This window comes from Perca flavescens, chromosome 2 (genome assembly GCF_004354835.1).
Source record: "Perca flavescens isolate YP-PL-M2 chromosome 2, PFLA_1.0, whole genome shotgun sequence".
Classification (NCBI taxonomy): domain Eukaryota; kingdom Metazoa; phylum Chordata; class Actinopteri; order Perciformes; family Percidae; genus Perca; species Perca flavescens.
This window is the reverse complement of record NC_041332.1, coordinates 39,148,130-39,175,165: the sequence shown is the minus strand read 5'-3', so window position 1 is coordinate 39,175,165 and position 27,036 is coordinate 39,148,130. Positions and strand designations below refer to the sequence as shown.

Sequence of the window (27,036 nt, the reverse complement as noted above, 5' to 3'; positions counted from 1 at the left end):
AATTCAAATGTCTCTTCAAGCTTTGTTTTGCTGGCATGATGATTTTGTATAGTAACTGTCAGAGTGATAGAGAAACTGTATTATGACAGTGTCTGTCCAATCAAGTGCATCAATTTTGTTTTTTAATTTCAGCCAATCAGAGCTGACGTTCTCATCCGACATCCGTTAAATCTGAGCGAGGTCAGGTCATTCACGTGAAAGCAGGTTTGCAGGTTTGGAGGATACAATGTTCAAATTCGCCGGCTACTACTTATTTGATAAAACACTTAAAGTGGAAAGTACGTCGCTCATTCTTGGTAGCGACCAGTTCACCCAAGTGGCATCCCAGCCGGACCTTGATGACGACTCGAACTGGATTGAAATAAAATGGCCCACGAGAAAAGAACCAAACAGGACGGTATGGAGAATACGGTAATTGGTAATAGGTATTCTGAATACCTATTACTTTTCCAACTCGGTCAGCTAGCTAGCAGCTAACTGTTTAATTTGGTCGTTGTTAGGAAAAATGTCTAGGCTAAACTTATTTTTTGTACTCTTTTCGTATATCAGATTCCTACAAAGAACTTGTGTCGAAGAAGAATTTCTTCCTTCTCGGTAAGGATATCTGGGCCGAGGAGGAAAGCAGGGGTGTGCGCATGAAAAAGAAAATGTGTGAGACCGACGTAGTGAAGCCTAAAACGGTGAGTGCACACAGCATTCCTTAATGCTGCACAAGCTGACATGCTGTCTCCAATGCTTTTGATAGCTCCACACCCAGGTGCTTTCTGGTAGAGGTCTTGACGTTGAAGTTATAAAAAAAAAAAAAATCCCACTCAAGTTAAAGTGCATAATTATGTGCAGTAAAATGTAGCAAAACTATCAAAGTAAATGTACTGATTGCTCCTGCTGACTGATTTATTGTTATATATGACATTAGATGAATAATACTGAAACATCTCATGTAGCAGTATTTTGTTGTTGTAGCTGCCAGAGGTAGGTCTACAGATCTTAATTGACCTACAAAGTGAGCACAGATTGTCATTCACAGTCAGTCAGCATGACAGCTGGACAAACTGTAGTGTTTGTTGTGTTTATTGGGATCCAGAAAAAACAAGCATAAAATAATCACAATCACTAACCTACAAAATGAACACAACATCATATCTGACACTATTTCCACCCACGATTCCTCACATCAGGTTCTGTAAATGTCTATTTTACCTTTAATGAAGTTAAATGTGATTTTAATCTCTCATTCTCTCTTGAAGAAGCTGACAGATGTTAATACTGGTCATGGCATGGCACCTGGAATGAATGAAATCATGTCATCCCTTCACGGTGGGTGTTCAGATTGGAATTAGAGGGGTTGACATCTCAGAACACAGTATGTTTATTAACCAATGATTCAGGGTGTTTCCACATTATTTATTGTCCTGTACTGAGCTTAAGTACCATTACTTTTACTAACTAACAAACCAAATGTTTTCCCACTTATTATTACGTTCTTCTAGATCTGCCGGAAATGATTAAATTAATGAGGGAGTGTGTGGAGTGTGTCCGGGCATTGATGTCCTCGTTTAGGGGGACTCCTTCATCTGCAGCGTCATCATCTTCTGTGGACAGTGAAATTGAAATGGTATGTTATAATTGAGGGATGAACGTATGTATTAATTACTTGACAGTTCATTCATAAATTATTCTATATTTGCACTATGGACCTTTTGGCATCATCTTCTTGGTAATTGGGTCAACAGTAAAGTGATGGGATTTAATAGATTATATGTTTCACAAATCAGTCATATGCATTATCTTGCTGTCAGTGGGAACTTCAACACCACTGGTCATAGCACTCCCTAGTGGTCTATATATACTAGCAGTGTTTCCAAGTAAAGATTTAATTTTTAATGTTTGGATAATGTCTGTTCATTCCTCATAAGTAGGGAGAGATAATCTGTCCAATTTATCCTCTCATTCTCTCCCATGCAGCACCCCTTGGCAGGCAGCACAGTGACTGTTTCAAAGAGGGCCTTCCTGCTGCTGAATAGATCTCGCATGACCATTTTTGCCCAGGAGCTGGCTGTCCTGGTATTCACAAAGGAGGGCCTTGCACAGTCCACCCTAACTGGAAAGTCTGGGAGGGGGGGAGCACCAAAAACACAGCTTGATGTTGACAAAGTGCAGGCTATTACAGGTATGTAATTGTTTTGAGTTACATGTATTCTATTTAAAAGTTTCTGTGATTTCTATAGCCGCTAGATCACACGGAAACTGACCACCAGTAATTATTAAATACATGTTGGACTATTTAGTATACCATACTGATAACATTTCTCAGAGTTTCCAGAGGGGTATTCCAGGAAGCAGGTTATGTCAAAATGTAAGTGAACCCTAAAATGAGGGAAACTCTGTTTTTTTTTTTTTTTCCTGAATGAGAGGTCTCTTAAACTCTGTCAGTCACCATGGTAACTGACTCTGGGAACCTAACCTGCTCGCGGGCAGGTTTACTTGAAGAAACCCTAAGTACAACGGAGCTGTCTGACAGGGCCTGTCCTTTCCTTCTCAACAGCACCAACATGGTGCTGTTGAAGCAGAAATAATTCACATAGTTTTACAACAGGGGGATTTTTTAGATTCGTTTAGATGAGCTCTATGTGAACATGACATGTTGAAATACTGCACCCAACTTTCTTCTGCTCTTTCTGACATAAGAAAACAGGTTTCAGCAGGTCTGCCTAAACCAGCTGAGGGACCACTGCATAAGCTCCGACCTGGGGACTTTGTGGTGATCAAAAGCTTCAGGAGGAAGAACTGGCAGTCCAGACGCTGGGAAGGACCCTTCCAGATCCTCCTGGTCACTCACACAGCAGTCAAGGTCGCAGAACAAGCCACGTGGGTGCACGCAACACGCTGCAAACAAGTTCCGGACCCAGGAGAGGTGCCAGGTTCGCTAACACCTGCAACAAGTGACGAGCAGGTTCCCTGCTGAGTCACCTACGAGGGAAATTGATTCAGAGACCAACCTGACAGACGGCGTTCTGAGAGATAGCAATCTCTGAAATCAATCGGGGGAAAACTGGAGTTTTTCTCATTGATTTGCAACACACTGAAAGGAGGAGAGAAAGTGTGACCAACATACTGGTATTGTACCTTTGACACAGCACATTCCTGAACAACACTCATTCTGTTGAGCTCTGACACTCACAGCACATTCCTTGTTTTCCTTACACTGAGGAACTGTTGACATTCCTCTGTGACACAGAGCAGTGTGCTCAGGCACACACACACACACAGGAGCAGAGTGCTGTGATATGCACATGATGGAGCAGCACGAGAAACTACTGAAATGGTACCCTCCGAGGAGATTCGGGGGGGTCCAAATTTGTACTGGGTTTAGTCTTCATTACTGCATTTGTGATCTTTGCATTCATAAAGTTAGAAAAATATAATAAACCGCTGACTGAAATAACCATTTTTTCCAACACCACTTCTCCCAATGACACAGACACACCCAGACACACTAGGAACACTAGTGAGGAGCATGGGAGGGGAAAGCGAGTGACGCGTTCCACAGTTTCTGTGTCTAGGAGTAGATGGCGTTCAGAGTACAACAGGTATCACAGAGCTAATGTTACTATCATGGTCAACACTACATCCACTCTTATGCTTCAACCCTGTGACTATGTGTGGTGCGGGGAGAAAGGAGCATCAATCGGAGAGAGAGAGGTATATGTATGTTACATTGCAGTGATAATGGATTTAGGATACTACAAGAGAAGCAGGCTGTTTGGGTTACGGGTGATGTAGGTTGGGGCTATGAAGTTCCTAACGACCACACAAACCTAACCAATAGATTGTCAATAAAGAAAGTAAACTATTCCTCAACAGGCATCTTGTTAACATTGACCAATGCTCAGTATTCCGACCAAGGTTACTTCGTTGTGTGTATTATGACCTTAGGGAGGCTTCCCTGCGGATCTTTCTACCTTGAAGTAATCTCACCTCACACATTTCACACAGAATCAACACATTTGACGCAGACTTTTGATCTTCTGATGAGAATGATGCATTCTCCAGAATCATGTTCAAGAAGCTCTAAACAGGTTGTTGCAGCGTGTAAAGCATGTTTCCTTCACTAAAAAAGCTATCCAGTAATTTCCTTCAAGAAACTCCTATAAAGATGTTCCTGTTTCAGAATCATGTTCAAGGGCTAAACAGCTTCTTTGGGCGTGTAAAGCTTGTTTCCATCACTAATATAGCATTACACTCATTTCCTTCAAGAATCTCTCATAAAGGAAGTTTATATGTCAGAATCATGTTCATGGAGCTCTAAACAGGTTGTTGCAGCGTGTAAAGTTGTTTCCATCGCTAAAAAAAGCTTTACAGTAATTTCCTTCAAGAATCTCTTATGAAGGAGGTTTCCATGTCAGAATCATGTGTAAGGTGCTCCAAACTGCTTTTTGTGGCGTGTAAAGCATGTTTCCATCATTAAAAAAAAGCTATCCAGTAATTTCCTTCAAGAAACTCCTATAAAGATGTTCCTGTTTCAGAATCATGTTCAAGGGCTAAACAGCTTCTTTGGGCGTGTAAAGCTTGTTTCCATCACTAATATAGCATTACACTCATTTCCTTCAAGAATCTCTCATAAAGGAAGTTTATATGTCAGAATCATGTTCATGGAGCTCTAAACAGGTTTTTGCAGCGTGTAAAATTGTTTCCATCGCTAAAAAAAGCTTTACAGTATTTCCTTTCCCTTTAAAGAATCAGAATCTTTATAAAGGAGGTTTCCATGTAATTTCCTTCAGAATCATGTTGTGCGTGTAAAGCTTGTCACTAAGGTGCATTCCAAACAGAAGTTTTTGTCAGAATCATGTGTCTAAAAGCGTGTGGTTTCCATCACTAAAAAAGCTTTACAGTAATTTCCTTCAAGAAACTCCTATAAAGATGTTCCTGTTTCAGAATCATGTTCAAGGGTCTCTGAACAGCTTCTACTGCTTGTAATGCTTGTTTTCATCACTAAAATAGCATTACACTCATTTCCTTCAAGAATCTCTCATAAAGAAAGTTTACATGTCAGAATCATGTTCATGGAGCTCTAAACAGTTGTTGCAGCGTGTAAAGTTGTTTCCATCGCTAAAAAAAAACCTTTACAGTAATTTCATTCAAGAATCTCTTATAAAGGAGGTTTCCATGTCAGAATCATGTGTAAGGTGCTCCAAACTGCTTTTTGTGTCGTGTAAAGCTTGTTTCCATCACTAATATAGCATTACAGTAGTTTCCTTCAAGAATCTCTCATAAAGGAGGTTTATATGTCAGAATCATGTTCAAGAAGCTCTAAACAGGTTGTTGCAGCGTGCAAAGTTGTTTCCATCGCTAAAAAAAGCTTTAAAGTAATTTCCTTCAAGAATCTCTTATAAAGGAGGTTTCCATGTCAGAATCATGTGTAAGGTGCTCCAAACAGCTTTTTGTGGCGTGTAAAGCATGTTTCCATCACTAAAAAAGCTTTCCAGTAATTTCCTTAAAGAAACTCCTATAAAGATGTTCCTGTTTCAGAATCATGTTCAAGGGTCTCTAAACAGCTTCTTTGGGCGTGTAAAGCTTGTTTCCATCACTAATATAGCATTACAGTAGTTTCCTTCAAGAATCTCTCATAAAGGAGGTTTATATGTCAGAATCATGTGTAAGGTGCTCCAAACTGCTTTTTGTGGCGTGTAAAGCATGTTTCCTTCACTAAAAAAGCTATCCAGTAATTTCCTTCAAGAAACTCCTATAAAGATTTTCCTTTTTCAGAATCATGTTCAAGGGTCTCTAAAAACAGCTTCTTACTGGCTTGTGTAATGCTTGTTTTCATCACTAAAATAGCATTACACTCATTTCCTTCAAGAATCTCTCATAAAGAAAGTTTACATGTCAGAATCATGTTCATGGAGCTCTAAACAGGTTGTTGCAGCGTGTAAAGTTGTTTCCATCGCTAAAAAAAGCTTTACAGTAATTTCCTTCAAGAATCTCTTATAAAGGAGGTTTCCATGTCAGAATCATGTGTAAGGTGCTCCAAACAGCTTTTTGTGGCGTGTAAAGCTTGTTTCCATCACTAAAATAGCATTACAGTCAGTTTCCTTCAAGAATCTCTCATAAAGGAGGTTTATATGTCAGAATCATGTTCAAGAAGCTCTAAACAGGTTGTTGCAGCGTGTAAAGTTGTTTCCATCGCTAAAAAAGCTTTACAGTAATTTCCTTCAAGAAACTCCTATAAAGATGTTCCTGTTTCAGAATCATGTTCAAGGGTCTCTAAACAGCTTCTTGCGGCGTGTAAAGCTTGTTTCCATCACTGAAATAGCATTACAGTCATTTCCTTCAAGAATCTCTTATAAAGGAGGTTTCCATGTCAGAATCGTGTGTAAGGTGCTCCAAACAGCTTTTTGTGGCGTGTAAAGCATGTTTCCATCACTGAAATAGCATTACAGTCATTTCCTTCAAGAATCTCTCATAAAGGAAGGTTCTATGTCAGAATCATGTTCAAGAAGCTCTAAACAGGATGTTGCAGCGTGTAAAGCTTGTTTCCATCACTAAAATAGCATTACAGTCGTTTCCTTCAAGATTCTCTTATAAGGAGGTTTCTATGTCAGAATCATATGTAAGGTGCTCCAAACAGCTTTTTGTGGCGTGTAAAGCTTGTTTCCATCACTAAAAAAGCTTTACAGTAATTTCCTTCAAGAAACTCCTATAAAGACGTTCCTGTTTCAGAATCATGTTCAAGGGTCTCTGAACAGCTTCTAATGCTTGTAATGCTTGTTTTCATCACTAAAATAGCATTACACTCATTTCCTTCAAGAATCTCTCATAAAGAAAGTTTACATGTCAGAATCATGTTCATGGAGCTCTAAACAGGTTGTTGCAGCGTGTAAAGTTGTTTCCATCGCTAAAAAAAGCTTTACAGTAGTTTCCTTCAAGAATCTCTCATAAAGGAGGTTTATATGTCAGAATCATGTTCAAGAAGCTCTAAACAGGTTGTTGCAGCATGTAAAGTTGTTTCCATCGCTAAAAAAAGCTTTACAGTAATTTCCTTCAAGAATCTCTTTTAAAGGAGGTTTCCATGTCAGAATCATGTGTAAGGTGCTCCAAACAGCTTTTTGTGGCGTGTAAAGCTTGTTTCCATCACTAAAATAGCACTACAGTCATTTCCTTCAAGAATCTCTCATAAAGGAAGGTTCTATGTCAGAATCATCTTCAAGAAGCTCTACACAGGTTTTTGCAGCGTGTAAAGTTGTTTCCATCGCTAAAAAAGCTTTACAGTAATTTCCTTCAAGAAACTCCTATAAAGATGTTCCTGTTTCAGAATCATGTTCAAGGGTCTCTAAACAGCTTCTGACTTCGTGTAAAGCTTGTTTCCATCACTAAAATAGCATTACAGTCATTTCCTTCAAGAATCTCTTATAAAGGAGGTTTCCATGTCAGAATCATGTGTAAGGTGCTCCAAACAGCTTTTTGTGGCGTGTAAATCTTGTTTCCATCACTAAAAGAGCATTACAGTAGTTTCCTTCAAGAATCTCTCATAAAGGAGGTTTATATGTCAGAATCATGTTCAAAGGTGCTCCAAACTGCTTTTTGTGGCGTGTAAAAGCTTGTTTCCATCACTAAAAAAAAGCTTTACAGTAATTTCCTTCAAGAAACTCCTATAAAAGATGTTCCTATTTCAGAATCATGTTCAAGGAGCTCTAAACAGCTTTTTGGGCGTGTAAAGCTTGTTTCCATCACTAAAATAGCATTACAGTCATTTCCTTCAAGAATCTCTCATAAAGGAAGTTTATATGTCAGAATCATGTTCAAGGAGCTCTAAACAGGTTGTTGCAGCGTGTAAAGTTGTTTCCATCGCTAAAAAAAGCTTTACAGTAATTTCCTTCAAGAACTTCTATGAAGATGTTCCTGTTTCAGAATCATGTTCAAGGGTCTCTAAACAGCTTCTTTGGGCGTGTAAAGCTTGTTTCCATCACTAATATAGCATTATAGTTGTTTCCTTCAAGAATCTCTTATAAAGGAGGTTTCTATGTCAGAATCATGTGTAAGGTGCTCCAAACAGCTTTTTGTGGCGTGTAAAGCTTGTTTCCATCACTAAAAGAGCTTTACAGTAATTTCCTTCAAGAAACTCCTATAAAGATGTTTCTATGTCAGAATCATGTTCAAGGGTCTCTAAACAGCTTCTTGCCACGTGTAAAGCTTGTTTCCATCACTAAAATAGCATTTCAGTCATTTCCTTCAAGAATCTCTAATAAAGGAATTTTCCATGTCAGAATCAAGTTCAAGGAGCCCTAAACAAGTTGTTGCAGCGTGTAAAGTTTTTTCCATCGCTAAAAAAAGCTTACAGTAATTTCCTTCAAGAAATTCTATGAAGATGTTCCTGTTTCAGAATCATGTTCAAGGGTCTCTGAACAGCTTCTAATGCTTGTATTGCTTGTTTTCATCACTAAAATAGCATTACACTCATTTCCTTCAAGAATCTCTCATAAAGGAAGTTTACATGTCAGAATCATGTTCATGGAGCTCTAAACAGGTTGTTGCAGCGTGTAAAGTTGTTTCCATCGCTAAAAAAAGCTTTACAGTAATTTCCTTCAAGAATCTCTTATAAAGGAGGTTTCCATGTCAGAATCATGTGTAAGGTGCTCCAAACTGCTTTTTGTGTCGTGTAAAGCTTGTTTCCATCACTAATATAGCATTACAGTAGTTTCCTTAAAGAAACTCCTATAAAGATGTTCCTGTTTGAGAATCATGTTCAAGGGTCTCTAAACAGCTTCTTTGGGCGTGTAAAGCTTGTTTCCATCACTAAAATAGCATTACAGTCATTTCCTTCAAGAATCTCTTATAAAGGAGGTTTCTATGTCAGAATCATGTTCAAGGTGCTCCAAACAGCTTTTTGTGGCGTGTAAAGCTTGTTTCCATCACTAAAAAAGCTTTACAGTAATTTCCTTCAAGAAACTCCTATAAAGATGTTCCTGTTTCAGAATCATGTTCAAGGGTCTCTAAACAGCTTCTTTGGGCGTGTAAAGCTTGTTTCCATCACTAAAATAGCATTACAGTCATTTCCTTCAAGAATCTCTCATAAAGGAAGTTTCCATGTCAGAATCATGTTGTAAGGTGCTCCAAACAGCTTTTTTGCGTGTAAAGCTTGTTTCCATCACTAAAATAGTTTTACAGTAATTTCCTTCAAGAAACTCCTATAAAGATGTTTCCATGTCAGAATCATGTTCAAGGGTCTCTAAACAGCTTTTTGTGGCGTGTAAAGCTTGTTTCCATCACTAAAATAGCATTACAGTCATTTCCTTCAAGAATCTCTCATAAAGGAGGTTTATATGTCAGAATCATGTTCAAGAAGCTCTAAACAGGTTGTTGCAGCGTGTAAAGTTGTTTCCATCGCTAAAAAAAAGCTTTACAGTAATTTCCTTCAAGAAACTCCTATAAAGATGTTCCTGTTTCAGAATCATGTTCAAGGGTCTCTAAACAGCTTCTTTGGGCGTGTAAAGCTTGTTTCCATCACTAAAATAGCATTACAGTCATTTCCTTCAAGAATCTCTCATAAAGGAAGTTTCTATGTCAGAATCATGTTCAAGGTGCTCCAAACAGTTTTTTTGCATGCGTGTAAAAAGCTTTTTTTTTTCCATCACTAAAAGAGCTTTACAGTAATTTCCTTCAAGAAACTCCTATGAAGATGTTTCTATGTCAGAATCATGTTCAAGGGTCTCTAAACAGCTTCTTTGGGCGTGTAAAGCTTGTTTCCATCACTAAAATAGCATTACAGTTGTTTCCTTCAAGAATCTCTTATAAAGGAGGTTTCTATGTCAGAATCATATGTAAGGTGCTCCAAACAGCTTCTTGTGGCGTGTAAAGCTTGTTTCCATCACTAAAATAGCATTACAGTCATTTCCTTCAAGATCTCTCTTATAAAGGAGGTTTATATGTCAGAATCATGTTCAAGGAGCTCTAAACAGGTTGTTGCAGCGTGTAAAGTTGTTTCCTTCACTAAAAAAAAGCTTTACAGTAATGTCCTTCAAGAAACTCCTATAAAGATGTTTCTATGTCAGAATCATGTTCAAGGGTCTCTAAACAGCTTCTTGCCACGTGTAAAGCTTGTTTCCATCACTAAAATAGCACTACAGTCATTTCCTTCAAGAATCTCTAATAAAGGAATTTTCCATGTCAGAATCAAGTTCAAGGAGCCCTAAACAAGTTGTTGCAGCGTGTAAAGTTTTTTCCATCGCTAAAAAAAGCTTACAGTAATTTCCTTCAAGAAATTCTATGAAGATGTTCCTGTTTCAGAATCATGTTCAAGGGTCTCTAAACAGCTTCTTTGGGCGTGTAAAGCTTGTTTCCATCACTAAAATAGCATTACAGTCGTTTCCTTCAAGAATCTCTTATAAAGGAGGTTTCTATGTCAGAATCATATGTAAGGTGCTCCAAACAGGTTTTTGTGGCGAGTAAAGCTTGTTTCCATCACTAAAAAAGCTTTACAGTAATTTCCTTCAAGAAACTCCTATAAAGATGTTTCTTTTTCAGAATCATGTTCAAGGGTCTCTGAACAGCTTTGTTGCTTGTGTAAAGTTGTTTCCATCGCTAAAAAAGCTTGTTTCCATCACTAAAATAGCATTACAGTCATTTCCTTCAAGAATCTCTTATAAAGGAGGTTTATATGTCAGAATCATGTTAAGGTGCTCTAAACAGGTTTTTGTGGCGTGTAAAGCTTGTTTCCATCACTAAAAAAGCATTTTACAGTAGTTTCCTTCAGTAAGGAGGTTTTTCCTTCAAGAAGCTCTAAAACTGTTGCATAAAGTTGTTTCCATGTTTCCATTTCAAGAATCATGTTCAATGGAATCTCTAAACAGCTTTTTGTTTTTGCGGCGTGTAAAGTTGTTTCCATCACTAAAATAGCATTACAGTAATTTCCTTCAAGAATCTCTTATAAAGGAGGTTTCTATGTCAGAATCATGTTCAAGAAGCTCTAAACAGGTTTTTGCAGCGTGTAAAGCTTGTTTCCATCACTAAAAATAGCATTACAGTAGTTTCCTTAAAGAAACTCCTATAAAGATGTTCCTGTTTCAGAATCATGTTCAAGGGTCTCTAAACAGCTTCTTTGGGCGTGTAAAGCTTGTTTCCATCACTAAAATAGCATTACAGTCATTTCCTTCAAGAATCTCTCATAAAGGAAGGTTCTATGTCAGAATCATGTTCAAGGAGCTCCAAACAGCTTTTTGCAGCGTGTAAAGTTTTTTCCATCGCTAAAAAAGTTTTACAGTAATTTCCTTCAAGAAACTCCTATAAAGATGTTCCTGTTTCAGAATCATGTTCAAGGGTCTCTAAACAGCTTCTTTGGGCGTGTAAAGCTTGTTTCCATCACTAATATAGCATTATAGTTGTTTCCTTCAAGAATCTCTTATAAAGGAGGTTTCTATGTCAGAATCATATGTAAGGTGCTCCAAACAGCTTTTTGTGGCGAGTAAATCTTGTTTCCATCACTAAAAGAGCTTTACAGTAATTTCCTTCAAGAAACTCCTATAAAGATGTTTCTATGTCAGAATCATGTTCAAGGGTCTCTAAACAGCTTCTTGCCACGTGTAAAGCTTGTTTCCATCACTAAAATAGCATTTCAGTCATTTCCTTCAAGAATCTCTAATAAAGGAATGTTCCATGTCAGAATCAAGTTCAAGGAGCCCTAAACAAGTTGTTGCAGCGTGTAAAGTTTTTTCCATCGCTAAAAAAGCTTTACAGTAATTTCCTTCAAGAAATTCTATGAAGATGTTCCTGTTTCAGAATCATGTTCAAGGGTCTCTAAACTGCTTCTTGCGGCGTGTAAAGCTTGTTTCCATCACTAAAATAGCATTACATTCATTTCCTTCATGAATCTCTCATAAAGGAAGGTTCTATGTCAGAATCATGTTCAAGGAGCTCTAAACAGGTTGTTGTCTTGTAAAGTTGTTTCCATCGCTAAAAAAAGATTAACAGTAATTTCCTTCAAGAAACCCCTATAAAGATGTTTCTGTTTCAGAATCATGTTCAATGGTCTCTAAACAGCTTCTTGCGGTGTGTAAAGCTTGTTTCCATCACTAAAATATTATTACAGTCGTTTCCTTCAAGAATCTCTTTTAAAGGAGGTTTCTATGTCAGATTCATATGTAAGGTGCTCCCAACAGCTTTTTGTTGCGTGTAAAGCTTGTTTCCATCACTAAAATAGCACTACAGTCATTTCCTTCAAGAATCTCTAATAAGGAAGGTTCTATGTCAGAATCATGTTCAAGGAGCTATAAACAGGTTGTTGCAGCGTGTAAAGTTGTTTCCATCGCTAAAAAAAGCTTTACAGTAATTTCCTTCAAGAATCTCTTTTAAAGGAGGTTTCCATGTCAGAATCATTTGTAAGGTGCTCCAAACAGTTTCTTGTGGCGTGTAAAGGTTGTTTCCATCACTAAAATCGCACTACAGTCATTTCCTTCAAGAATCTCTCATAAAGGAGGTTTATATGTCAGAATCATGTTCAAGAAGCTCTAAACAGGTTGTTGCAGCGTGTAAAGTTGTTTCCATCACTAAAATAGCACTACAGTCATTTCCTTCAAGAATCTCTAATAAAGGAATGTTCCATGTCAGAATCATGTTCAAGGAGCTCTAAACAGCTTTTTGTGGCGTATAAAGCTTGTTTCCATCACTAAAATAGCACTACAGTCATTTCCTTCAAGAATCTCTCATAAAGGAGGTTTATATGTCAGAATCATGTGTAAGGTGTGTGGTGGCAAATTTTATTTTAACCATTATTGATTAAGGATTTTAACCATTTGCTTAAAGATTGTTTAAAACCTCCATAGAATGCTGTTCCTTCCTCGTAGACTCTTAAAGACTAGAGAGGGACAGCTGCAGCCATGAACTCTTAGCCTAGAAGCTTTATTTTGGAGAGACACTAGCCTCTCATTTGTTTAAGTTTTTAGCAGACAACGTTGAGAAGGCCACAAAACCACATAGAAATAGTTAATCTCAGGAGGCAGAAGGAAACATTTCCTTCTGCCTCCTGAGATTAACTATTTTTAGGCTAATGAAAAGAACCGGGCCAGAGGGGAAGGTAAAGATAGTTTGACTTTTAATGATGTCCTCTTTTCAACTATGGTCAGGTTAAAGATAAAGTGAGAGGGGTGGCAAAAGAGAGGTTTTGACCATATGATGATGTGATGTTTAGTTTTTAGTTTAGAAATGCTCATTCAGTTGTACCTGTGAATCTGTATTCTCATATTTTGCAAAATATAATAAATGCTCAAAGACCAGATTTTGGTTTGATTCTCAAACAGTCTTTATTCGTATTCATTTTTATCATTGATTGACTAAACTCTGCTGCTGCAAGAAAATTTCTATCACAGATGGGCGTTGTCGGCTTAGGACGGTTGAGAACAGCGGCACGGAGGACTCCGTGGGCCTGGAGTCTGGCAAACCAGGAGATCAACGATCAGCCTGCCTCTATACCTCGAAATAAAAACATTTTCAGAGAGAAGGGGCCAGGACCGCGGAGGACTCCAAGCTGTTTTTCCACTCCGTAAAACGAACAGGAAGAGATTTCTGGCAGCACGGGTAAGATCCATACGCCGATTCAATTGGATTGTAAAATCAATATTTTGGACAGATATTCAAAAAAGTAGTATAGTATTGTGAATACAAACAAATGAAACTAATTCTGACTTTTGAGACTGAGTAACTGGGTATTTTATTTTTATTTTTTTGGGCCATTTTTGGGTAACAAAAATATAACTGAGGTTATGAATGACATCTTTTGGCAGACATGGACATATTCATGATTGAATTCTCATATGGTGATAAGACAATTGATTGACGGACAAGACCAGTAAGAGAACTGGCAGAACAGTAGGCAAGGCCTAAAGAGACTATTTAGAGACAGACTGCAACAAGGCAAAACATACTAAATAGGTTAAGTTATTTGACTATTAAGTTGATTTCGTCCGCAGTGCTGTACACGGGTTTTCACGTAAGTTTCCCGAACAAATAACCTCGAGGTGTGGTGACGATCACATCGAGCAAGACATAGTATACTTTAAGGTCCAAGAATCAATTATGGGAAACGAAATTTCCCGTTCCAGTGATGCAACTGGACCCATAGTGGGAGAAATGACTCATAAATATGGACCGGATTGTTTGCAGTGTCTATCTTATTGGTCAAAAAACTTTGGCTTTCCGCCAAATGGTTCCCTGAGTGTAGCGAAGCTGAGGATGCTAAAATTAGATCTACAGACAGAGGAGGGAAAATTGAAGGGGAAGAAAACAATTAAAACAGAGGTTTTAGAACAAATTGAGGATAACAAGGCATGTTTTAATGTGTGGATGAAAGAAGCTGATAACAGAGAGAGGAAGCAGTTACAGAAACAGATGACACTGTTGAGCATGACTGATACTAACAAAACAGAGAAAAAAGAAAAAGAGATGAACAATGTCACTGACAAATTTTCTCCTCTCTATCCGAGTTTAAAAACCGTGGATCTGGTCTCGGACATCCCACCCCTGTTCCCAATCCCAAAAGAGGAAGAGAGCAGACACGGGACCGACGACCCGACAGACGAGAGGCGATCGGGCACGGGAACAACTCATCTCACTCCTCCGCCGCACTGATGCAGCCGCGACCGCTGGATTGCCAGTATTCCAAGGCCTCACAGAGGAAACTGATGAGGACGGAGATGAAGCTGATGCATTTCCGATGATTCAAGTCCCTACACAAGGAGGGTGAATAGGTCTGGTGTATAGGGCCTGGACTGAATTGGACATTAGACAAGCGACAAGCCACCTTCCTCCGTGCAAAAACTCTGGTGCACAATTTAACATGGCATTCATTGAGACTTTTCTGCCCACTTTCCAGAAATACGACGTCTTCTGATGATAAACCTGGGGCCTATGGACTATGCAAAGATCCGACACCTTCTCCCCGAAGACCCAACCGATGATCCAATCCTCCACCATCCAAATCTTGCAAATAGAGCAAATGATGGCTACAATGAACTGCTGGAGGAGCTCTTCACTGGCATAGAAACCTTGTTTCCAGACAGAATCGACATGACACCTGTGGCAAACACCAAGCAGCCAACAACCTGAAGCAGCATAAAGGCGAGACGGTGGAGGACTTCCAGCATCGATTGTCTGAAACTTTTGATAGACACAGCGGCATCGCTCGCACAACTGCTGACGGAGCAGTGGTTGAACTTTGGGAAGCTCATTTCAAAAACGTGTTTTTGAATGGGCTGCTCCCTGACATTAGAGCTGAAGTGGACAAAACCTGCATTGGACTGCCCGATTCAGCCCTGACGGAGATTGTTAGACATGCTAAGCATGCTGAGAAAATCCTGACCAGCACAAGAGAAAAGACGGAGAAGAAAAGACAACAGAACAGTGAAGCTGCACAGTTAACCCTCATCAAAACTGTGGCAGCAATGTCTCAAGAAAGAAGGAGTGCGGCCAGAGGAAAAAGCAAAGGGAGAGGAAGAGGAAAAGGCAGAGGAGGCAAAGGCAGGAGCCTGGACAACACACGGGTAGTGGACAAAGACACTTGCTACAACTGTGGCGAGAAAGGGCATTGGGCCTACGAATGTCCCCACCCCAGGAAGGACACGTCTAAGGGACGGCGCAACGACCCTCAGCAGTTTGCAGAATGACAGGCGGTGGGGGATGGAAAGAGTGGTGGAATGGACGGACTGGATGACACGAGTGCGCCTGTTAAGGAGGGTACCATCACTACCTAGTAACTACTTAGTTTAGCATTAATAATTGTGTTTCTCCCCCTGACGGTCCTGCTCCTAACAATGGTATTTCAATGTAGCTAACGTAATGTTACCCAGCAAACATTGGTCCGACGGCAACGTTGTGTCCCTGGCCAAAAATAGTCATGGTAGGACGGCATAAATCGGTAAAAAGATGTTACACAGAACATTTCCTAAAAATGCATTCAGATACATTTGAACATGTCAACAATTCTGTGGGGTTGCATGTATAATTGTTATTTTTACTTTTAGCTACGTGTACTTCAACATATACCATGTTGTGAATCAGTTGTAAGTGGACGTCCACTAAGTGACGTCCTTTACACGTGCATTTATAGTCCATCATGCCCCTCTATGAAATCAATTGTGATAAAGCTGCGCTAAACCCTTGCATGGTTAATACTGCAATAATTAATTTAATTCGCCAAGTTTTTAAAAGGTTGTGAAGGCGTCGCACTGGCGTCCTTTACACGTCTATAGTCAAGGCTGTGGATAGTCGTCCACTGACGTCTTTTACACGTCTAGTCAAGCAAAACAGAAAAAGAAACACGATTTGTATACAAAGTACATTTACTTTATGTTGTTTAAATAAATTATAATTACACAGTGCCCAGTGTGGTTAAGTGATTGCAAAGCCACTGCATTTTAGTCATTATTTCAACCTGTTGTACCTGATGTATTCTTTGTTTTTTGTTTTTAAATGAATGTATGCATACATGTAAAACATAAATATATCCGGTCACCATTTATGTCGGAGTTGGATGTAATCATTGACATATATAACATGTAATTGCCATTGACAGGGAAACTGCTGCCAAGATGTAGTAACAAAAGATCTCGCGATATTACAAAATCCCGCGATAGGATAGATTATCTCGCGAGATGTTAACGCGTTCTCCCCATAGACTCCGGAGCCAGTAACTTGAACGTTGAACAACCACGAAGAGAGGAGGAATTGAGTTGTATCGATAATATTATTAAAAATCTACTGTTGGGTAAGTGCATTTTGTATTATTAGATTAACGTGCTTGAGTTTTACTTGTTTGACATGAATGAACCGAAAGAAATGATGCCCACATTGTCAACTGAAATGTACTGAATTTGGCTAAAATTAGCTAGCTAGCAAACGTTAGTAGGCTAAAAGTTAATTTGAACTTATACAACGGTATACCATAGTATAAAGTATGTTTAATGTTACAGTCAAAGTTGTGAAAGTGTATGTTTTAACATTGCATGCAATTGCTACGCTGCACTGTACTGTTAATCGTGATTTTTTTTTTTTTACCTTATTTGGTTATTTTTTCTAAGGTGAAGTAATCCTACATTTTTTTTTATAGAATGGGTTATATATATATTGATTTTAGCTTTTTCTAACTCAGTTTCATTCATGAAACTGGTGCAAAATCTTGTTTCATTTATTTTTTTTAATTTAGTTATAGGACCATAAAAACATTTAGACAATAATTCAATGTAATTTTTTTCCTACTGTTTGTTTTGTTTATTAAAGTGTTGTTTGATCTACACGTGATTATAACGTGTTATAGACGTTCAGGTATGACTGGACCGATTTTGGACCTTTTTAGAACCTTTGTCAAGTTTAGATGTGTAAATGTCAAGATCGCCGTTCACGATTTAACACAATGGGTGTATGATTGTTTAATATGCAGGCTTATAGCCTACACTTAAGCAGAAACACACCTTATAAACATCCAGAAGAAGACTAATTCTGGCGTCCAGGGACGCGCGCAGAAAAAACGTGGAATTCACGGCCAGAAAAGGCGTGGAATTCACGGCCAAGTGACGTCAAAGACGTCGGTTCAACTTTCATTTTGGAACTATTTTTCAACCATGACGGGACGTCTCGGACGGACGTCTTTTCAACGGTCATTAAACGTCCAAATGTTTTCTGGGTAATGGCAGCCGGTGAAGAGGAGCCAGTCAGCCTCATAAGAATGAGTGTTAAGTGGTCGGGTTTAGTTCGCAACATTTAGATTACATTGATGCTGTTGTAACGTTTTTTTTGTTACGTTTTATGTAACAAAAAAAAATGTCCGTCGAGTTGTTTGGGCATAACGTTATATCCCAGCAAACATTTGGACGTTTAATGACCGTTGAAAAGACGTCCGTCCGAGACGTCCCGTCATGGTTGAAAAATAGTTCCAAAATGAAAGTTGAACCGACGTCTTTGACGTCACTTGGCCGTGAATTCCACGTCTTTTTTGGCCGTGAATTCCACGTCTTTTCTGCGCGTCCCTGGACGCCAGAATTAGTCTTCTTCTGGATGTTTATAAGGTGTGTTTCTGCATAAGTCTAGGCTATAGGCCTGCATATTAAACAATCATACACCCATTGTGTTAAATCGTGAACGGCAATCTTGACGTTTACACATCTAAACTTGACAAAGGTTCTAAAAAGGTCCAAAATCGGTCCAGTCTATAACATGTTATAATCACGTGTAGATCAAACAACACTTCACTTATACATTTAAGTTCTTAATATAATTAATTGCATCTGAATATAGGGTTAAGGTTTGTTGCATGTAATTATGCATAATTTATAGTTATTACAGTAACTACATGTAACAAGGACACTGTAAAATAAACTGTTCTTATTTTCATTTTAGTAGTTCATTACAAATGATCATAAAGATAACGGGATGAACTAAAAAGCCACAAAATTCCAAATCACATTTATTTATTTTACGGTTTATACAATACAGATTCACCCGGGAAACAGGAAAAATGTGTTCATTACAAAACAAATTCAGTTTTAGGTCAATTCCGTTAATTTAGTTCAGTTCAATAACACTGTCACAAATATCTCCCTTTGTGTAGCAACTTTTTGCAACATCATTTACACCAGGAAAGTTATTTGTTATAACCCCACACTCTTCCTGGAGCATGTTTCAAGTGTTCCACCATAGCCGCATCAATTTCTGATTCAGTTGAATTTGGGCTCCACCTCTTCACAGCATCTGAGGGAAGAGAATATTACAATAATAAACAAAACAAACAGTAGGAAAAAAATTACATCAAATTATTGTCTAAATGTTTTTATGGTCCTATAACTAAATAAAAAAAAAAAATGAAACAAGATTTGGCACCAGTTTCATGAATGAAACTGAGTTAGAAAAAGCTAAAATCAATATATAAAAAAATTTAGGATTACTTCAACTTAGAAAAAATAACCAAATAAGGTAAAAAAAGAAATCACAATTAACAGTACAGTGCAGCGTAGCAATTGCATGCAATGTTAAAACATACACTTTCACACCTTTGACTGTAACATTAAACATACTTTATACTATGGTATACCGTTGTATAAGTTCAAATTAACTTTTAGCTTACTAACGTTTGCTAGCTAGCTAATTTTAGCCAAACTCAGTACATTTCAGTTGACAATGTGGGCATCATTTCTTTCGGTTCATTCATGTCAAACAAGTAAAACTCAAGCACGTTAATCTAATAATACAAAATGTACTTACCCAACAGTAGATTTTTAATAATATTATCAATACAACTCAATTCCTCCTCTCTTCGTGGTTGTTCAACGTTCAAGTTACTGGCTCCAGAGTCTATGGGGAGAACGCGTTAACATCTCGCGAGATAATCTATCCTATCGCGGGATTTTGTAATATCGCGAGATCTTTTGTTACTACATCGTGGCAGCAGTTTCCCTGTCAATGGCAATTACATGTTATATATGTCAATGATTACATCCAACTCTGTCATAAATGGTGACCGGATATATTTATGTTTTACATGTATGCATACATTCATTTAAAAACAAAAAACAAAGAATACATCAGGTACAACAGGTTGAAATAATGACTAAAATGCAGTGGCTTTGCAATCACTTAACCACACTGGGCACTGTGTAATTATAATTTATTTAAGCCACATAAAGTAAATGTACTTTGTATACAAATCGTGTTTCTTTTTCTGTTTTGCTTGACTAGACGTGTAAAAGACGTCAGTGGACGACTATCCACAGCCTTGACTATAGGCGTAAAGGACGCCAGTGGACGTCTTCACAACCTTTAAAAACTTGGCGAATTAAATTAATTATTGCAGTATTAACCATGCAAGGGTTTAGCGCAGCTTTATCACAATTGATTTCATAGAGGGGCATGATGGACTATAAATGCACGTAAAGGACGTCACTTAGTGGACGTCCACTTACAACTGATTCACAACATGGTATATGTTGAAGTACACGTAGCTAAAAGTAAAAATAACAATTATACATGCAACCCCACAGAACTGTTGACATGTTCAAATGTATCTGAATGCATTTTTAGGAAATGTTCTGTGTAACATCTTTTACCGATTTATGCCGTCCCTACCGCGGCGACAAGTATTAAATCATAAAGGAGTAGTAAGTAGGGCTAACAATTTTAGAAAATAATCTAATTGTGATTATTTTCCACAAATATTGTGATTGCAATTTAATATGAAATAACTTTTTAAGCTCTTTGTCTTCTGTATCATTCAACAAAGACAAGTAATACTTCCTGAGTACCAACACAGTGTCTGCCTGGGTGTCACTAAACAGATTACATCTCTGTGGCTAGACAGTAAGCACCATAATGAAGACTGGTACTTGGGCGGCAAGGTCAGTGATATAGACGAAGAACTGCTGGCCATTAACCCACCTGTGGAGGTCACAAGGGCACAAAGATCAGTGAAGGACAGAAAATTCTGGAAAGCATCTGAGTGGAGGTCATTTTTGTTGTTTTATGCATTGCCTGTTTTGAATGGCATTCTGAAGAAGAAGTATTGGAATCATCTTTTTTTATAAGTTTTTGCGATACACACTGTTCTTCAGGATACCATCAAAGTGAGACATGTGGATGTGGCAGAACAAGCTCTGCGAAAATTTGTGCTCAACTTTGAGAAACTGTATGGTGCTGCTAATGCTTCTTTTAATGTGCATTTATTAATGCACTTGGCAGCAGGCGTGCGTAACTGGGGACCACTGTGGGAAACATCCACATTTCCATTTGAATCCTTTAATGGGACTTTGCTTAGGTTTTTCAGTGGAACAACACATGTGCCAACACAAATAGTGAATAGATTCCTTCGGTGGAGGGGTCTCTCAAAAAAAAGCAGGGACTACAATGGCAAATGCTAATGACAGCATAAAGACATTATTTGACAAACTTCAAAGTACCTCTAGCTTAAGAAAGAAATCAAAGGAGTTTCAACATAATGTCAGAGGTTTTGGCCGCCCAAAGAAAGTTAGCACATCTGTGTTGCAGAGAATGGCTATTGAAAGTTTAATAGGAGTGACAGTTCATTCAGGTTTATTTTATGACCGTTTCATTTGTAGCAGTGTGGTTTATCATTCATATAATAACACAACTGTTAAAAAGAGAAATAATTCAGTTGTATAGTTAAATGATGGAACATTCTGCGAAGTTATGACCCTGGTGGCTTTTACATCTGATGATGGGGCCTCATCCACATCCACCAATTTCTGTATTTTAGTAAAAGAGCTTGACAAGAGTGGAGGAAAGGTGTGCAGAGATGCTCAGTTAAATATATCTTCCACATTTATAAATGAGGTGTCTCACACCCATAATATATTTGCCGTGCATCCCCAATCACTCAAGTGTAAATGTGTTAGGGTTGAGTCCAAGAACAAAATGTATGTCATTCCACTTCCCAACAATGTTGAAAGAGACTAAAATTATTGGGGAGCTACTACTTTGCAGACATCAACGCCAAACCGACCTCTACATATCAGTCCTATAAGCATTAATACTGTCGGCGACTTTTGATCTGTACACTCTCCAACTGGTCTTGTTTGCAGTAGTCCTGCTTTTTCTCCATTAAACAATAGCAATGAAATGTTCTTTTTGAACACTTGTAACAATGTCAACACTGTGAGTGAACTTAATTTTTTTGCTTATAATTTAGCCAGTATTAACTTGTCTGTTGCAATATGAGTGACGCTATCTATTAAATCATAATTTAGCACTGCACCAACTTTAAACCACTTGCTTTTCAGCAGAACATACATTTACACACAGCACAAAATTTCATGAATTGGTTTAAGTGCATTTTCATAGTAATACTATTGAACACTTTCTAAAAGAATGTCCTGAAGTACTAGCATGAATAACTTCATTTCATAATTAGACTCAAATGTAACTTAAAATACACTCAAACTTAATATTACAGTATTGATATTAAAATGTGTACTTTTAAAATATGCTTTCAGTGTATTTTACAATGACAATTTTGAGCATACAATGTAAAATATATCAAAAATATGTGTAAAAACAAATTTAAAATAAGTACACTTTAGAAAGTAGAAATAACTTTCACTTAAAGTATATTTTAGTATAATATATTTCTATAAAGTGTAATATAGTATAATTGTTTTAAAGTGTGTTAAAAGTTTTAGTGTGAAAGCGTGATGCTAGTATACTTTTTATATATTTACAAAAAGTACAATTTGTGTAAGTACATTTTCAACATACTATCGGAAATATAAATATACTTGAAATACAATAAAGTATTTTTTTTTTTTGCTTGGGATGACTTACAGTGGATTTGGGCAAACATTTTAGGATGAAGATACTGGAACTATGTTAACCTTCAGATGATATAGGCTACCAAAGATAAATATTGTGGTTTTTGAAAAGATGATGCAAGTTATATCCTATTTTTCCTGCAGATGTCACAGTAATAGCCATAAAATATATATTTTTAAAGTGTTTGGGGTCAGTGCGGAAGTCTCTGACCTGAAGTCAATAACAAGATGATTTTTATGTATTTTTTACCTCATAGCTAATAACACTTTAACAACAATGTTTTGATAGGGTACTATTTATCTTGAAACGTTTCACTTCACAATGTTATACAGAATTAGTCAGGCGGGAGTAAAATTAAAATTTTCGTTTTGTAGCACAGCATTTCACCATTTGTTTTTTTTTTTTCTTTACCTGGTTCGGTTGAAGTTTTCTGTATTTTGTTGTTCTTGGCGTCTCTGGTTGAGTCTCGTCAGAATTCAAATGTCTCTTCAAGCTTTGTTTTGCTGGCATGATGATTTTGTATAGTAACTGTCAGAGTGATAGAGAAACTGTATTATGACAGTGTCTGTCCAATCAAGTGCATCAATTTTGTTTTTTAATTTCAGCCAATCAGAGCTGACGTTCTCATCCGACATCCGTTAAATCTGAGCGAGGTCAGGTCATTCACGTGAAAGCAGGTTTGCAGGTTTGGAGGATACAATGTTCAAATTCGCCGGCTACTACTTATTTGATAAAACACTTAAAGTGGAAAGTACGTCGCTCATTCTTGGTAGCGACCAGTTCACCCAAGTGGCATCCCAGCCGGACCTTGATGACGACTCGAACTGGATTGAAATAAAATGGCCCACGAGAAAAGAACCAAACAGGACGGTATGGAGAATACGGTAATTGGTAATAGGTATTCTGAATACCTATTACTTTTCCAACTCGGTCAGCTAGCTAGCAGCTAACTGTTTAATTTGGTCGTTGTTAGGAAAAATGTCTAGGCTAAACTTATTTTTTGTACTCTTTTCGTATATCAGATTCCTACAAAGAACTTGTGTCGAAGAAGAATTTCTTCCTTCTCGGTAAGGATATCTGGGCCGAGGAGGAAAGCAGGGTGTGCGCATGAAAAAAGAAAATGTGTGAGACCGACGTAGTGAAGCCTAAAACGGTGAGTGCACACAGCATTCCTTAATGCTGCACAAGCTGACATGCTGTCTCCAATGCTTTTGATAGCTCCACACCCAGGTGCTTTCTGGTAGAGGTCTTGACGTTGAAGTTATAAAAAAAAAAAAAAAATCCCCTCAAGTTAAAGTGCATAATTATGTGCAGTAAAATGTAGCAAAACTATCAAAGTAAATGTACTGATTGCTCCTGCTGACTGATTTATTGTTATATATGACATTAGATGAATAATACTGAAACATCTCATGTAGCAGTATTTTGTTGTTGTAGCTGCCAGAGGTAGGTCTACAGATCTTAATTGACCTACAAAGTGAGCACAGATTGTCATTCACAGTCAGTCAGCATGACAGCTGGACAAACTGTAGTGTTTGTTGTGTTTATTGGGATCCAGAAAAACAAGCATAAAATAATCACAATCACTAACCTACAAAATGAACACAACATCATATCTGACACTATTTCCACCCACGATTCTCACATCAGGTTCTGTAAATGTCTATTTTACCTTTAATGAAGTTAAATGTGATTTTAATCTCTCATTCTCTCTTGAAGAAGCTGACAGATGTTAATACTGGTCATGGCATGGCACCTGGAATGAATGAAATCATGTCATCCCTTCACGGTGGGTGTTCAGATTGGAATTAGAGGGTTGACATCTCAGAACACAGTATGTTTATTAACCAATGATTCAGGGTGTTTCCACATTATTTATTGTCCTGTACTGAGCTTAAGTACCATTACTTTTACTAACTAACAAACCAAATGTTTTCCCACTTATTATTACGTTCTTCTAGATCTGCGGAAATGATTAAATTAATGAGGGAGTGTGTGGAGTGTGTCCGGGCATTGATGTCCTCGTTTAGGGGACTCCTTCATCTGCAGCGTCATCATCTTCTGTGGACAGTGAAATTGAAATGGTATGTTATAATTGAGGGATGAGCGTATGTATTAATTACTTGACAGTTCATTCATAAATTATTCTATATTTGCACTATGGACCTTTTGGCATCATCTTCTTGGTAATTGGGTCAACAGTAAAGTGATGGGATTTAATAGATTATATGTTTCACAAATCAGTCATATGCATTATCTTGCTGTCAGTGGGAACTTCAACACCACTGGTCATAGCACTCCCTAGTGGTCTATATATACTAGCAGTGTTTCCAAGTAAAGATTTAATTTTTAATGTTTGGATAATGTCTGTTCATTCCTCATAAGTAGGGAGAGATAATCTGTCCAATTTATCCTCTCATTCTCTCCCATGCAGCACCCCTTGGCAGGCAGCACAGTGACTGTTTCAAAGAGGGCCTTCCTGCTGCTGAATAGATCTCGCATGACCATTTTTGCCCAGGAGCTGGCTGTCCTGGTATTCACAAAGGAGGGCCTTGCACAGTCCACCCTAACTGGAAAGTCTGGGGGGGGGAGCACCAAAAACACAGCTTGATGTTGACAAAGTGCAGGCTATTACAGGTATGTAATTTTTTGAGTTACATGTATTCTATTTAAAAGTTTCTGTGATTTCTATAGCCGCTAGATCACACGGAAACTGACCACCAGTAATTATTAAATACATGTTGGACTATTTAGTATACCATACTGATAACATTTCTCAGAGTTTCCAGAGGGGTATTCCAGGAAGCAGGTTATGTCAAAATGTAAGTGAACCCTAAAATGAGGGAAACTCTGTTTTTTTTTCCTGAATGAGAGGTCTCTTAAACTCTGTCAGTCACCATGGTAACTGACTCTGGGAACCTAACCTGCTCGCGGGCAGGTTTACTTGAAGAAACCCTAAGTACAACGGAGCTGTCTGACAGGGCCTGTCCTTTCCTTCTCAACAGCACCAACATGGTGCTGTTGAAGCAGAAATAATTCACATAGTTTTACAACAGGGGGATTTTTTAGATTCGTTTAGATGAGCTGCACATCGAATATCAGGCTACACGTCACCGCTGACGTGCTCTCAGATCTGGAACTCTTTATTTTTATCACTTTTGCAGGTTAATCAATCACCTTGCAGCAGTCCGTAAAAGAGGAATCATTCACATTTCATTTGGCTTTCTTTATTTCCCACAGATAACTACAAAAGTAGGCTAACCATCAGCTTGCAAATTGACAACGCAATTTGAAAGTACATGTTTCTAATTTGCTGAGACATTTAGGATAATATTAAATAACTTCTAGTACTATCTGTATATAAAAGTGTGTTTGCCTCTTGGGTCCTGGGCCCTCCGCCTCTGGTCACCCAGCGACCTGACTCAGGACCAGCTCCTCTGCCTCTGTCAGACGTGGTGGAGGTGACCACCACCTCTGCCTTCTTCCACATGTTCATTTACTCAGCAGAATGTTAGGAGACAAGATGTGTGTTAACCAGTAGGTATCTGTTGGTGGTAAAAGCTGCTCCAAGCTGAAATATCCACTGAATAAACTTTTACCTTGTTTAATATGCAGAATATGAATAAAACCAGAGTGAGGAGCAATCACGAGACTGTTTTTATAGCCTATATTCAGAGTTTCACTTAAGTCAACTCAGAGTTCAGGGTTTGGCTTCAAATTTGTTTAACTTCCTTTCTGGAATACGCCTTTGATGTACTGTTCAAAATACTATGAATATGCTACGTGACTTACATCATTCGGTCAACAGACGCTGTTCTTCTGGAGTTTCCACAGACGATGTGCGCCATCAGACGAAAGTGTAACAATGAGCAGTTCAGCCAAAAAAAGGAACATAATGTGTGGTGTGTGCTTCTGTATGGTGGGAGGGGTTAGGCGTGTTGTTTTTCATTGTTCACTAAAATGTTCTGCAAAATGTATTTGTAATGTTTAGGTCTGCTGCCTGAAATGGACCTATTTCTACAAAGTGTACTAAAGTACCAGTATTTGAAAATGTTTAAAAGCCATAATGTAAATGTTCATACATTTGTTGTATAAATGTTAAGAGATAATACAAGTTTTTTGTATTTACAATGTACTATTGTAATTAAGATATGGTACAAATACATTAAAGTATATTTTTTCACCTGGAAGTAGTCCCACAAGTCTTTCAGCCTTTAGTATACTGGTAATACATTTGCAAGTATGTGCAAGGTAGAAAGTAATATAGCAAAGTATTGATAAAGTATATTGACTATTAATTGCAAAGTATGCTTATTTAGTAATTGGAATAAACCAAAAGTAAATTTTATATATATTACATATTATTAGCACAGTAAGAATATATTAAAAGTATAAAGCTTATATATTTTTAAATCATTTTTCATTTTTAATGTATTTATAATACAAACAAAGTACACTTTAATTTTACTAATTAAGCATGTATTAGTACATATAAAGCCATATGCTTAAAGTATACAAAATATACTTTAAGTTGTTCCACTTTAGCACATAAAAGTACACTAAATACACTTCAGGTTGAGCTTTTCTACAATTTAATTACAATTTAAATATATTTAGTACAAAATTAGTTGTTCCAAAATAGCATGCTTCAAGTTAACTAATCATGAACACACTTGAAGTATAATGATGATTAGTGTGGCTTCAAGTACACAAAAAGTATGTTAAATTTTAGTACACTTA

The 27,036-nt window shown here is 37.7% G+C and overlaps 1 protein-coding gene across 3 annotated transcripts; it reads left to right on the top strand.

The window, feature by feature from the left end:
- Positions 1-165: 165 nt before the first annotated feature.
- LOC114546991 (uncharacterized) lies at positions 166-26,486 on the top strand. 3 transcript variants are annotated; one of them, XM_028566215.1, is made up of 6 exons: positions 166-397; positions 550-680; positions 1,251-1,317; positions 1,491-1,615; positions 1,966-2,170; positions 26,105-26,486. In XM_028566215.1, the coding sequence occupies exons 1-6, from the start codon at positions 367-369 to the stop codon at positions 26,227-26,229; spliced, it is 684 nt and encodes a 227-aa protein (XP_028422016.1). In that variant the 5' UTR covers positions 166-366; the 3' UTR covers positions 26,230-26,486. The 3 variants fall into 3 exon arrangements, with proteins under 3 accessions (XP_028422016.1, XP_028422008.1, XP_028422023.1); XM_028566207.1 differs by having other exon boundaries at positions 1,248-1,317; XM_028566222.1 differs by lacking the exon at positions 26,105-26,486 and adding an exon at positions 2,689-4,111 and having other exon boundaries at positions 1,248-1,317.
- Positions 26,487-27,036: the final 550 nt, after the last annotated feature.